The sequence below is a fragment of the Mya arenaria genome, chromosome 3 (genome assembly GCF_026914265.1).
Source record: "Mya arenaria isolate MELC-2E11 chromosome 3, ASM2691426v1".
In the NCBI taxonomy this organism is placed as follows: domain Eukaryota; kingdom Metazoa; phylum Mollusca; class Bivalvia; order Myida; family Myidae; genus Mya; species Mya arenaria.
This window is the reverse complement of record NC_069124.1, coordinates 76977434-76989558: the sequence shown is the minus strand read 5'-3', so window position 1 is coordinate 76989558 and position 12125 is coordinate 76977434. Positions and strand designations below refer to the sequence as shown.

At 35.9% G+C, this 12125-nt stretch overlaps 1 protein-coding gene and 1 non-coding gene across 2 annotated transcripts; both read right to left on the bottom strand.

The window, feature by feature from the left end:
* Positions 1-1004: 1004 nt before the first annotated feature.
* On the bottom strand, positions 1005-1081 carry Trnar-gcg (transfer RNA arginine (anticodon GCG)). Its single transcript has one exon. It is a non-coding gene; the product is annotated as a tRNA-Arg (tRNA).
* A 5714-nt stretch (positions 1082-6795) lies between these two features.
* LOC128226282 (sodium-dependent glucose transporter 1-like) lies at positions 6796-11781 on the bottom strand. The gene is made up of 4 exons (XM_052936163.1): positions 11512-11781; positions 10286-10389; positions 8733-8920; positions 6796-8539 (listed from the first exon to the last, which is right to left on the bottom strand). Exons 1-4 carry the CDS (start codon positions 11779-11781, stop codon positions 7335-7337), a joined length of 1767 nt encoding a protein of 588 aa, XP_052792123.1. The 3' UTR covers positions 6796-7334.
* Between the last annotated feature and the right edge of the window lie 344 nt (positions 11782-12125).

Genomic DNA, 12125 nt, shown 5'->3' with positions numbered 1-12125 from the left:
ACCATAACATACGGGTCGATATCAACCTTGGTTATAAACTACTTTTTTGGACGGAGTTATAGCCCTCTTTCAGCTTGAATGTGAGAGAAATATACGTTTTCCAGACAATAATTGACGAAAAGCTTCTCGACAGATGTACAGAATACGTAGCACAAATCATCTTGCGAGACGTAAATTAAATGTTAATTTAACTTCTTTAGAATATGTATCAAAATTGAAAGATGCATCCCCCACAAAAATAAGGGTCATTGCAGTAGGTACTGATGATGAATTTGCAATTAGATTGAAATATGACCAAATTAATATGCATTACACTAGAGTTTATGCTCAATAAGGTAATGTTTACCTATTTCAAAATTCATGAACGCTGCACGGATTGGGCGAGAAAATAAAGATAACCCCAGGTGAACTCCTTAAAATGCGACTCTGACTCTTAGTTTGAGAGATGTCCGAACTGCCAGCTTTCGCGTATTTATGATATAAGGAAATCCTCGGTCACCCCACCCCATCTCCCCATCACTCATTCCAATAAAGATTTATAAAGATTAAAATGTAGTAAAGCAGGCCAAGATAGTTCTTAAAGGGACTGTGTCAAAGATTGGCACCAAAAAAAGTTTTTTCTGTAACGAATCTCAGGACAATTATCTAATAGAATGTATTACGCTTTGATATTATAATTGTAAAAAAGAACAAAAATGTAAAAAAAAATGGGTCCGAGACCGGGTTCGAACCCACATCGCAAAAATTGAAGTCCATCGTCTTATTCACTGAGCTACAAAGGCTTATTGGTGGTGTTAGTAGTTTAAACTCTGGGTCCCGGCGTGAGCACATTGAAGGGTCCCAGAGAGACAGTTCAACCACCGCACACCTATCCTGGGTGGTTAACCAGTACTAGGTGCCTTCACCTCGGCAAGGAACTGACAACTTCTTTACATGCCAGGGGCAGTGGTACAGTGTGAATGGTCGTAGAAAGGATTTCATAACCAATCACAACAGAAGTTACTTGGTCCGCCCGGGAATCGAACCCGGGTTGTTCGATTCGCAGTCCAACGCTCTACCGACTGAGCTAACCGGGCGGACACACAATAATACAAATCGGGTGACATATTTAAGCTATACACCTACCTCGGTAATATCACGTGATAACATCGACTAGCCAATCACGCATAAGGAATGAATTCTACCTGGTAGCCATACCCAGTAATCATTTTTAATGGAAAAATACGAAATAACTGCTAAACTTAAATAAATTGTAAACTATGTTGTACTTCAGTTAGTAAGTTTCAATGCATTTTACACATCGATGCCAAGTTTATGTCAGTTTTCGACAATTTTCTTTTTTTTTCTTCTCTATTTTATTATACATGAGACAGCCCCTTTAAGCGTAAGGGAATTGTTAATGGTATAAAGTAACACAGGACATAAAACTACGGTAATTGATGAGCCTTGATATACGTGCATGTCAAATTCGTTTATTTTGGGGTCAGTTTGGTACGCTGTCTTGTGTCTTCTACAGACTGGATACCGTCTTTTTACAGACTGTTTTTAGAGTATGCTTTGAAAGACAAGAAATTGCAATCATATAGTACGTTTGTTAAAACAATAGTCGTACTAAGTGCACATTTTCTTTGTGAGAAAGAGATGAACTTTACATGTGCCGTCACTTGGTTCGCATCATCTGGAAAATAAGCCTTTTCCTGCAGCTGATCAATCTACTTTCCCGGCCCCCTCCTTAGCTTAATCAAATTAAAAACACCTTGACGTCGACGTTGACTGGTCCCTATTTTGGCAATAGTGAGAGGAGCCAGGGGTCCTTTTGGCGTGAGGAAAATGCGTCATATTTAACCAAATCGTCCATAGTCACAGCGGCCCAGCCTCATCGCGAAGTCCTGCCATCTTCTGAAAGCGGTTCATATCAGTGAAGTGCGATCATTTCTTATGTTTGCGATTTTACTTCTCCAGAATAATTGTCAAGTTCGACTTTGGGTACAAACTATCAATATTTGACGGAGGTATGGCCGCTTATCGTATCAGAATGAGTATAAAAATACATTGTGCAGTCAATTACTCTGGTGTTTGGTACACATGTCTAACACCATTAAATACCGAAATCGTAACAACTCGCCCATCTCCGGTACGTCGACGTGGAACCTTTCAAAAGTTAGCAATGGAAAATACAGGTCGAGCTCGACTGTGGTTACTTTCATTCCACCAATGTTTTGGGGCATTATGGCGCACTTTCAAATAAATTGGAAAGTATTTTTATACCATTCTGATGTCAATGTGGCGTGTGAGGGTATTCGTCACTCCTGTGACAGCTCTAGTATAGATATAAAATGAAATATTATTGAACAAAAATCAATTTTTGTAGAAAGAGTCATTTCAGTGACAAACTCTGTCTCGTTTTTAAAGTTATATATATTATAAACACATTTTATTGTATGATATAAAGAACTTGTTTGGTAAATACATACTGGTATTTAACATTCGAACAGAAATGACCTGACATCTATATTTTTGTCAGGAAGTATTTCATGAAATAATTTATACAGCAACATGACTGTTCATTGCCACATTCAAGTGTCTTGTTATGATCTGATAGTGACATTTATCAAAATGAATACCCAATTTATACAAAAAAGTAAATTCAAAAGTGGGCCAAACGGGACTAGGCAGACATGGTTTCCGGTCCGAGTTGACCCAATAGCTCATAGCAAAAATATAAACAGACACATACGCCTTGGACATAAGGTGTTCCACTAAAAATGCATCACTTTAAAGGTTTTTTATTTAACCTTACAATAGATAATAATATGGATCGTACGGGACCAGGCCTAGTAGCCAAGGCATGAACATACAGCATGAGAGACACTATATTGGCCAAACAGTCAATGAAGAGGGACAAGCAACGACACAATACAACAAAGACATTGAATTCCCTTTATAAATATTTTTAGAAATCATTTTGAAATCACTATTAACAAATAGGAGTAGTTTTTCAAAGTTTCAGTTTTCGATCGTTAAATTCCTTATAAATTGAAGTTTTACTTGCCGCACTTATTCGTTTGAATACAAAAATACATAGATCAATCTCACTAATTGCTATGCCAACTTATTGGTGAATGAAGTGACAAGTGTGAGGTTATGGCCATGCTTACTTGTGTAAGCCCCCAGTAGACTCGAGGTCCAGTGAACTCTTGTTTTACTGACTGTTCCAAGGCGTTAACCTATCAACGGTAAAGCAAACAAGGTTTATTTTTATATCTTCGACTACTGGGCCGGTTTTCATTGTATTAAACAACATTGCTTTGTAAATATACCTCTACATATTCAAGAGAGTGAAAATGACAATAACGTGGGATATAATCTCCCCTTGATGACCCTAACGTTAAATGACTAAACACAAGATTTAACATGTTGATACAGATTTCTTATAAGTCTAAGTAATTTTCATTTAATACCGCATTTATACAGTTCCAACCAAAATGCATTTCTATAAACAAAAAACAAAAATCAGCTTATATACACATTGTAATTCGATATTAACCTCTATGAACTAATGCCATTAGAGTACAAATCGCATCTATGATGGAGAGCTCTTTCCGTAATCCAAATTGAGTGTTTGAAATAATATCATTTCCATCACAAAATATCGCGATGCGTTTATTAAGTACAGTAGTTAAAAGCTTTGAAATGCAGTCGTCTGTATTTCCCTTTTTATGTAATGGAATATAACACCCATCCACTTAACCCGGACTAAAATAATAGGATGACAAAGTATCAAAAGTCTCTATAAAATATTCATTCATCACTCACCAATCCTTTAAAACGTTTCACTTACGTTTTACAGCCGTTTTTTCTCATTGATAAAAATAAAAATCCTCTTCTCAGAAATTAAAAGACCATAAGCTTAAATAGTAAACATGTTTGTTTCAACTGATGCTCCTTGACGCCCTGGAGTCACTTGTTTGACATATACATAAAAGGAAAATCTTTTAAAATCTACCCAAAAACCATTAGGATTGAAGTAAGATATTTGGGGGGGGGGGGGGTAGCATTGTTCTAGGGTCTTCTTCAAAGAGCATATATTTCATGCCTCTGAGGTCATTATTGGCAGCGCCCCGGGGTTAACATGTTTTACATAGATTTACGTAAGACATATCTTTAAACAATTAATCTCCAAAACGACTATGCCTAGAGGTAAGATATGATAGAGGTAGCATTGTCTAGAGGTCTTATACCAAGACGGTTCAAATAACGTATCTTGGGTAAAAAATGGCCCCGCCCCGTGTTACTTGTTTTAACTTGAGAACTATTTTTCCAAGCCGATAAGGCCTGGCGGTAAGATTGGGTATGCATCATAGTCGAGGACCCTGCATGGCGGTGCATAGGTAATTGTGTTTGCTTATTTTAGAAGCCTAGACCTTGTTAAATAAGATTCTAAATGACGGCCTTGTGCCACCTTTTGTGGGGTTTTTATATTCAATATGGCATCAAAGATGGCCGCCACTGTATATATATGTAAACTATTTGTTCAACTCAGTGTATAAGCTTTGACATTTAGTCGTATGGCATTACAGTTTTAAAATGATGGATAAATTATGTGGATTTGTAACAAACAACTTTATTACATATGGTTTATATTCCAAATGGCGTCTCAGTCGCCTGCCATTTGTATTAAAATTTTAAATTTCATATAAAATTCTTCATTGGCTTTGATGGCTTGTCTAACATCTCAATGAAATGCTTTAAATGAAAAATATACAAATAAAATGATTCTACACCAAAGTGGTGATTTTTTTTATTTGGACAAGCATAGTTTAATGTAGCAAAAACGTATTTTGGACCATATCAAGTTTAATATGACGTCTAAGATAGCGGCAAAAATGAAATGAAATGGAGTTAACTTCCAAATAGGTGTTTCCTAGGATAAACGAAATACTTCCATATGATAGGTTGGTAGCATTTAATGCATTCGAAATATGCAACTAATCTAAATGTTTAAAAATAAGTTATTAACTTAAAACATCAAATTACCATTAACTCAAAAATCCAATATTGCGTCATTGGTGGTCGTTATATATTATATTAGTGTATTGTAATAGAAATCTCACTTTTTCTGTAAGTGGTTGTACGATGAATTGTGTTTGAAATATTGAAATTTAACAGAATTAAACAGGAAATAAAGTAGCACCAACTCTGAAAAAAGTACTCTCGGTCATATTGGCTTTGCTGCCAATTCTGTTACCTCCTTTATCCCAGTTCGCTTAAAACGTGTTACTTATTGTATACATCGTCGGAAATAATCTAAACCTGTATTAAAAATGTATAAAAAGGAAATCGTGTTTTCAAATACAGATGGCAACAACAGGAGAACATGGTGGTAGAAATGAACACGGTCAAAAGTTTCACTTTCCCATATATTGAACATTTAAACATGGCTTTTAATGTCCCGATTTCTGCCTAGATTAGCCCTGATCATCAACGTCTTGGTTAAGTTATTATTCATGCTGATCCCGTCAAGTATTTACCAATGAGTTTCGGATTTTCGCTTATATTTTGTGAGTGGAAGATCAGTAGTGGATCGATCATTGTCCGACTAGTAACACGATTTCTTGAGGGGAATATCAGGGGGAAGAGGAAGAACATGACGCGAATGACTGGCGTTTATCCTACAATGGGAAGATGAGTGTTGGTGATACATGTACGACTGTTAATTTGTTATGTACAAATCGCACCGATCTATTTTACGGCCATTGTCGTGGTCATTGCTGCTTTCACTATCACGATTTGGGCCACGATCGGTCCTTGATTTATATTATATTTGTGAAACGTAGCAAATTGCGGGCACCTACTTGACAGTATTTTCATAAACTTTGACATTGACCACTATTGAATATGGCAGATAAGATCGAAGAGGTTCACAAATTTGTCGATTTGTTCAAATTAGTTGTGGCTATAAAAACGATTCTTTTTTGCTCAAACAGCGAAGTTTACAGCAAGCCCGCATTTTTACCTGAAATATATGTATCATGTATATTCACCATATACACATTCGTTGTCTTCAATGGTAAATCGTGCCTTCCTCTTTGTCACAATACAGAATGGGTAATTACGAATGAACTCCGTTTTGCTATGCACCAAAGACGGTTACATACGATGTTCAACGCTATAGCTACGGCTTCGAAACTCTTACTTGATTTACTACGACAATTATCTTGTGCCAACTACGATAAAAGTCGCTGCACAGACGTAGAAGCGCACTACGCGAGTACTAGTTGATTGTACGATAATGTCTAAGTCATAAAGCTCTAACAGGTTCTGGAAAGCGTATAGAATTGTGCAAAATCTGGACATTCGTTCGTAGGCTCCGTTACTGCTAAGGCAGTGCTATGGTAAAAACTGTGTCGTGTATTGTTGGTCTAGTCAAGATTTTGTCGTAGAAGATTGCTCTGTAGAGAAAGATCTTATGAAACAGCGTTAAATGCGGAGCAAATATGTGTTGTTCATTTTTAGAACTATGCTATATATTGCGACGTTTCTTAACTTATTGACTTTAATATGATGTTGTTTGTGAGTGGATATGAATATATTCTAAAAATTAGAAAATATTTATAAAAACATGTCGGAAATGTCGGCATTACATTCAATAACACGTGCCTGATTTATTTATATTTTTATTTCGTTAACTATGTCAGTCATCTTCGCATAGATAAGTAAACATATGTTTTATATAATGAACAACAGTTGCAATGTTTTTTAGCGTAAAAATGTATATACAAATAGTGTGTAATTGTAAAAATCCCTCAGTTTAGCGAAAAAAATAAATAAGGCAGTAATGAGGAAACAGTTTCTGTTTTGCTTTGTTTATATTACCGAATAAAAAAGCAATGTTATTCCTGCACTGTACTTACTACTTTACTTCATACACTACTTGCACAATAACATGCATCTCATAAGAACGATATTAAAAGAACAATGCACATTTATATTGAAAATAATTTGTTAGCCTGACAAATAGGTCATTTAATCATATTTTTAACAGTACGTAAAGCGACAGATAAACATGTTTTGGAAATGTTCACTACTCGTGCCTCTCTCATTCCGTTGAGGTTTGTTTTGATGATCATAAGCTTTATGTGCTTGTATCTAAAATATAATGTTCTGTTCTAAACACAATTTTCAAAACGTAATCAACTTCTGTCGTTTTTAATGATCTTCCAGAGAAGTCTTAGATAAACACTCTAGATATTAGCGAATATGGATAAGTGCATTTGGGACTAGTACCTCATCATTGCATTGATTTAAGGTTGTGGGTTTAATACCTTCCTATACTACTGCCTTCTTATGACCAATATCTTATGGTAGATTAAAATGATAACAAAACTTAAGGACATACAACAAAACAAGATAAAACTAGAATATATGTACCAGTTCTGTGAAAATGTATCCATTAGATATCCTAGAAACACCGGATATGGAATGGCAGAGATGGCAATCACGAAAAAGAAACAACTGGCCACCCTCCCTGTGAGTGGTCGAACGTATTGAGTCTGCCACGCAAAAATGGACGAGAAAATGCCTGACAATCCGAAACAAGTGGACGCTATTGCAACCCACACCAAAGCGTCAATATTCAGAATTACTGCTACCCACAATAGGGAACAGCCTATTAAGGAAATAACGAAGTTTATCAACAATGACTTGGTATTCGAAAAGTATTTGACAGTAAATACTGCTAAAAATCTACCAACGGAAAATGCTATCCAAAACATTGATGATATACCTGCACCTTGTGATTTTGTCCAAGACAAGTTATTGGTGACGAACGACATTAGAAAATAAGACAACCCTCGCTCAGACATATTGTACATAGCTAAAACAGACGCTAAAATAATTGTAAACAAATGTTTCTCTTTTGTGGATAAAATATATTTCTTTCTCTCTGGCAGATGATCATTTGAGCAAAAATTTGCCCGTAACTGTCTGTGAATACTTCCAAACCTAAATAGAACAATCAGAAACGAACAGGCTGAGAGACAACTTATTCCTGCAGAAATGAGGTAAGTTATGAAAATCTTTGTTTCACCAAAGTAAACGTCAGTTTCGTAACTACATGTAACATCCCCTGTACCGTTTGAAATATCCGTAGTAGAACCGTCACTAAACACAGCTGTAATATTCTTATCCGCATCGTCTTTGACCAAAAGAGAATGTGAGCCATTATAAATGACGTTGTCATATTTCGCTACATGTTTAGTAGACTTGATATCATCCGGTGAATCAATAAAGGGAACTTGAATAGCATTGGCTGTTTCGTCTTTCCATGAGAAAGTACCCATACTGCTTAAGTTGAAAGAATCATTTCCTCTTATCAAGCTTCTATTACATATTGGCCCCGGTGGGTGATGTATGGGAGCAAGAAATGGAGCAGCAGTGAATGGCGATAAAAACGCGCCAACGCTGAAGAAAAGATGAAGTGCCTGCATGTTTGTTCCTGCGTCTTCACCCCAAATTGCCGCAACATCAGTAATCATAACTGAAATTGATATATATATTCAATAAATCTGCTGAAGTTTTGAAATAGTTTCCGTTAGGTAGTATTTTGTTTTACTTCTCAAAATCTAGTTTGGAATTACAAATCGGTGAACTAATGATCATGATTATGTCTTTCGTAAACTTTTTCTTCACATGACAAAAAAAGCTAATGCGTACAAAATACTTCAACAAACCTGTGTCAATAGCTGTATGAAAAACCCCATACAGCACATGAATGACAAACATGGAGGCAAAGTTAACGCACCAAGGAGCAATAGCAGTGGTGACAGCAAACCCAAATACAACGGATGCCATCATCTGCAGACGGTGATTCCGAAGTCGATCGTAGGCATAGCCACTTGTTACAGTACCAAATAGACCGCTTGTAACGAGACAAAGGTAATATGAAGATATTACAGTTCGTAGAGTTACTGCTAGAAGGTACCAAACACTACTAGAATGCCGCGAGTTACCTTCTTGCATTAACCAGACGACATTTAACTTGGAAAAGAAAGTCTGTCTGTCTGCAACAAACCCTGCGAGACCAGTTGCAATAATGTCGCAGTACGAGCTCACATAAAATTATCGCAGTAACTTAATTTTCAGACAGGCATCACAAACTAATTGCAATCAAATGGAGCACAGTGATAAATTACTCCTTAAATGCTCCTTCGTAAGGCAATATTTTGCTTCAAATGAAGACTTTAAACCAATATAACTCTACTATTTATTAACCAGTCTAAATGAAACATGGCGCAGTCAATGCCGCTTACATACTCCCGCCTGCGGTCTTTAACCAGAGTTTGAATGAGAGTCTAGTTTCTGAAAACACTTCGAAAAAACTTATTACCAAACTGCCGCCTGATGGCGAAATGTGAAAACATGATTTTGCATACAGGTTTGTCGAAGTGTTCGAGAAAACTAATCACCTAATCAAAACCCCGGTAATGAAACGAAGGCAGGGGTCTTTAAGCAGCAAAGATTGCACTTTGTTTCATTTAGAATGGTGATGAAAAAAGTTATCTTTGTTTTAAGTCATCATTCAAAGCAAAATGTTGCATTCCGTAGCATTTATGACGTAATTTATCATGTCGTATACACACACTGTATTTGAATCCTTCACTGAAGTTTCATTTGTATCGCATACAGATACGAGGGATGTCCCAAAATATCGTAGTAAATCGTTGTTACGAACAAAATAAAAATGGGAGATTTTTAAACATTTAACTATTTTGACATTGAAAAATGAAGGCCTTTGCTCAAAACTTCAAAAAGATGTCCATTTTAAAGCCACCACTACACTTTACGCGGCGCATGCCAACGTAAAATCACGAGAAGATGGCCGATGTGAATGGTCATTTTAGTTTGCGTTTTGTTTGCTGTGATTTGCTCGTAAACTGACCAAATGATAATTCTAAACATATTTTATATATATAATATAGTTGGTATATTTCCACACATTTGACTGCTCGAGAGGCTGTCATGTGACAAACCATAGCAATGATGTACACTGGTACGACTTGATATGCGTATAAATAAACCAAAGCGCGATATGGGACGTGACGTCATTCCGGTTGTACGCTTTGATTAAATATGCGACCGGAATTATAATTTACGTTGGTGACACTATTTTACTTCAGCATATGTCAACAAATGTATAGTATACATGTATATAACTAGTTTAAGTTAACAATATAATACATCAAAACAATCACTTGTAATGCAAGTACAAATATACATTGCTTACCCAATGGACATGCCAGTAAATACCCAAGATGCTTTTCCTAGGTCCGCTTTCATAATCAGTTGCAGGTCTGGAAATGCAGGACCGTTCAGGCCATTTCTCCATCCCTGAAAAATGTTCACTTTAAGGTATCCGAAGTATTATCAAATCATCTTATTGGCAGTTATGCTAAATTGAGGATGCCTGGTGGCCCTATATAATGTTGGTATCAATTCAAATGGTAATGCTTGCTAATTTATAATTACTAATTATTTGTTGTCTTTATTGCAAATGCAGTTGGTCACTAAACGTTCTTGTTTGCAATTTTTCATCGCCAAAATACATGTATATGTAATATATTTGTCTCGGTATTTTATTTCACATATTCCTCCTCGATACACCACAACGTTCCAAATGATTCCAAAATAAAATGAAGCCAACAGGCATCAAATGTTCACATACTTGAACAGTCATTACATGTAAATAGTGTCCTTTCATGTGAATGTGTTGTATTGTTTTGTTTAGTTATTTATTATGTGATAAAAACTAAGGGGTTTGCTTGGCTTGTTTTTTTGTTTGTTTGATGTGTTTTTTTTCATTTCCAGTTATCTAATTTTGCTGGTTTGTGAAGACAATTGGAAGCTGATATAAATCAATCTTTTGGTCCCCTGGAGGGGACCGAACACACGATCTCTTTGTTTAAGACCTAGTTTAATGAATGTTTGGCATGAAAATCCCCTGCTATCTCCTGCTAATTGCACTGGTTTCAAAGTATGGGCCAATTTCCTGTATATTTGTTTTTTGGCGCAGGGTAATTAAGGGTACATTTCTATAATAAAACCTCCAAAACTGCACAGCATGATACTCAGATCGGAGATCTTATAAGAAGGATCAAGGCAATTAGCTCAAGATCAGTACACAGAGGTTGTTAACTGTACACAGATTTGGGAGAGGGGTGGGGTTACTTATAGAAGGCTCAAACTAGGCCTTCAAGAAGCAGACACCTATACCACGATACCATTCTCACCTTATGACATTTCGGGTGTGTGTTGTTATATTTGTCATTGGGTGAATGATCTTTCCAGGGTATATTTATTCTGAAAATACATGTATAAAACCCTTGCATTATAATAAAAAACACCTGTTGTAATAAACAGATATTATTGCAAGAAATTCACATGATTCTCCTTTACAGAAATTATAGGTAAACGCAAAGCATAACTTTCAAAACGCATTCAATGCAAACTTACTATGGCAAACATACTACAAAACACACAAATCGTGTGGAAGTATCTATGCGTTTTGAACCTTCCATTCTTTGTGTTTGAGTCAGTTATGTGATTTTTTTCTCCTTTAAATCCAGCACACATTTCAATTGTAACTTCAGTGTCTATTTCGTCATCTTCTGCTTTTAGTGGTGTTAATAGACGATGAATTTCCTTATCTGTATTCTCTGGACTTTGGCCATCATCAACTTCTGAGTCTAACAGCTCATTGCTGTTTTCAACATTCGTTTTCATTTTCACACTTACCTTTGTTAGCACAAGTTACATCTACAATAGTTTCTTGATAAATTTCAAAATATGATCTTATTCCAATTTGTCCATTAATAAGTTAACTTTTGCGTTAATAAATCACTGAAACAATTAAGTTCCCTTAAATAGAGACACGAACACAATTATTACAACCAGTTATGATGTCAAATATGCAAATATATATGTATTTAATGATATGTTATCAAAAGTGACGAGATGGAGATGTCGTTATCAAAACTTATATCTGACGTTGATAACTCTATTAATGAACAGCCGTGGGAAATAGCAAAACCTTCACATGACAATATTGAATAAGCATTTGTGTGTTA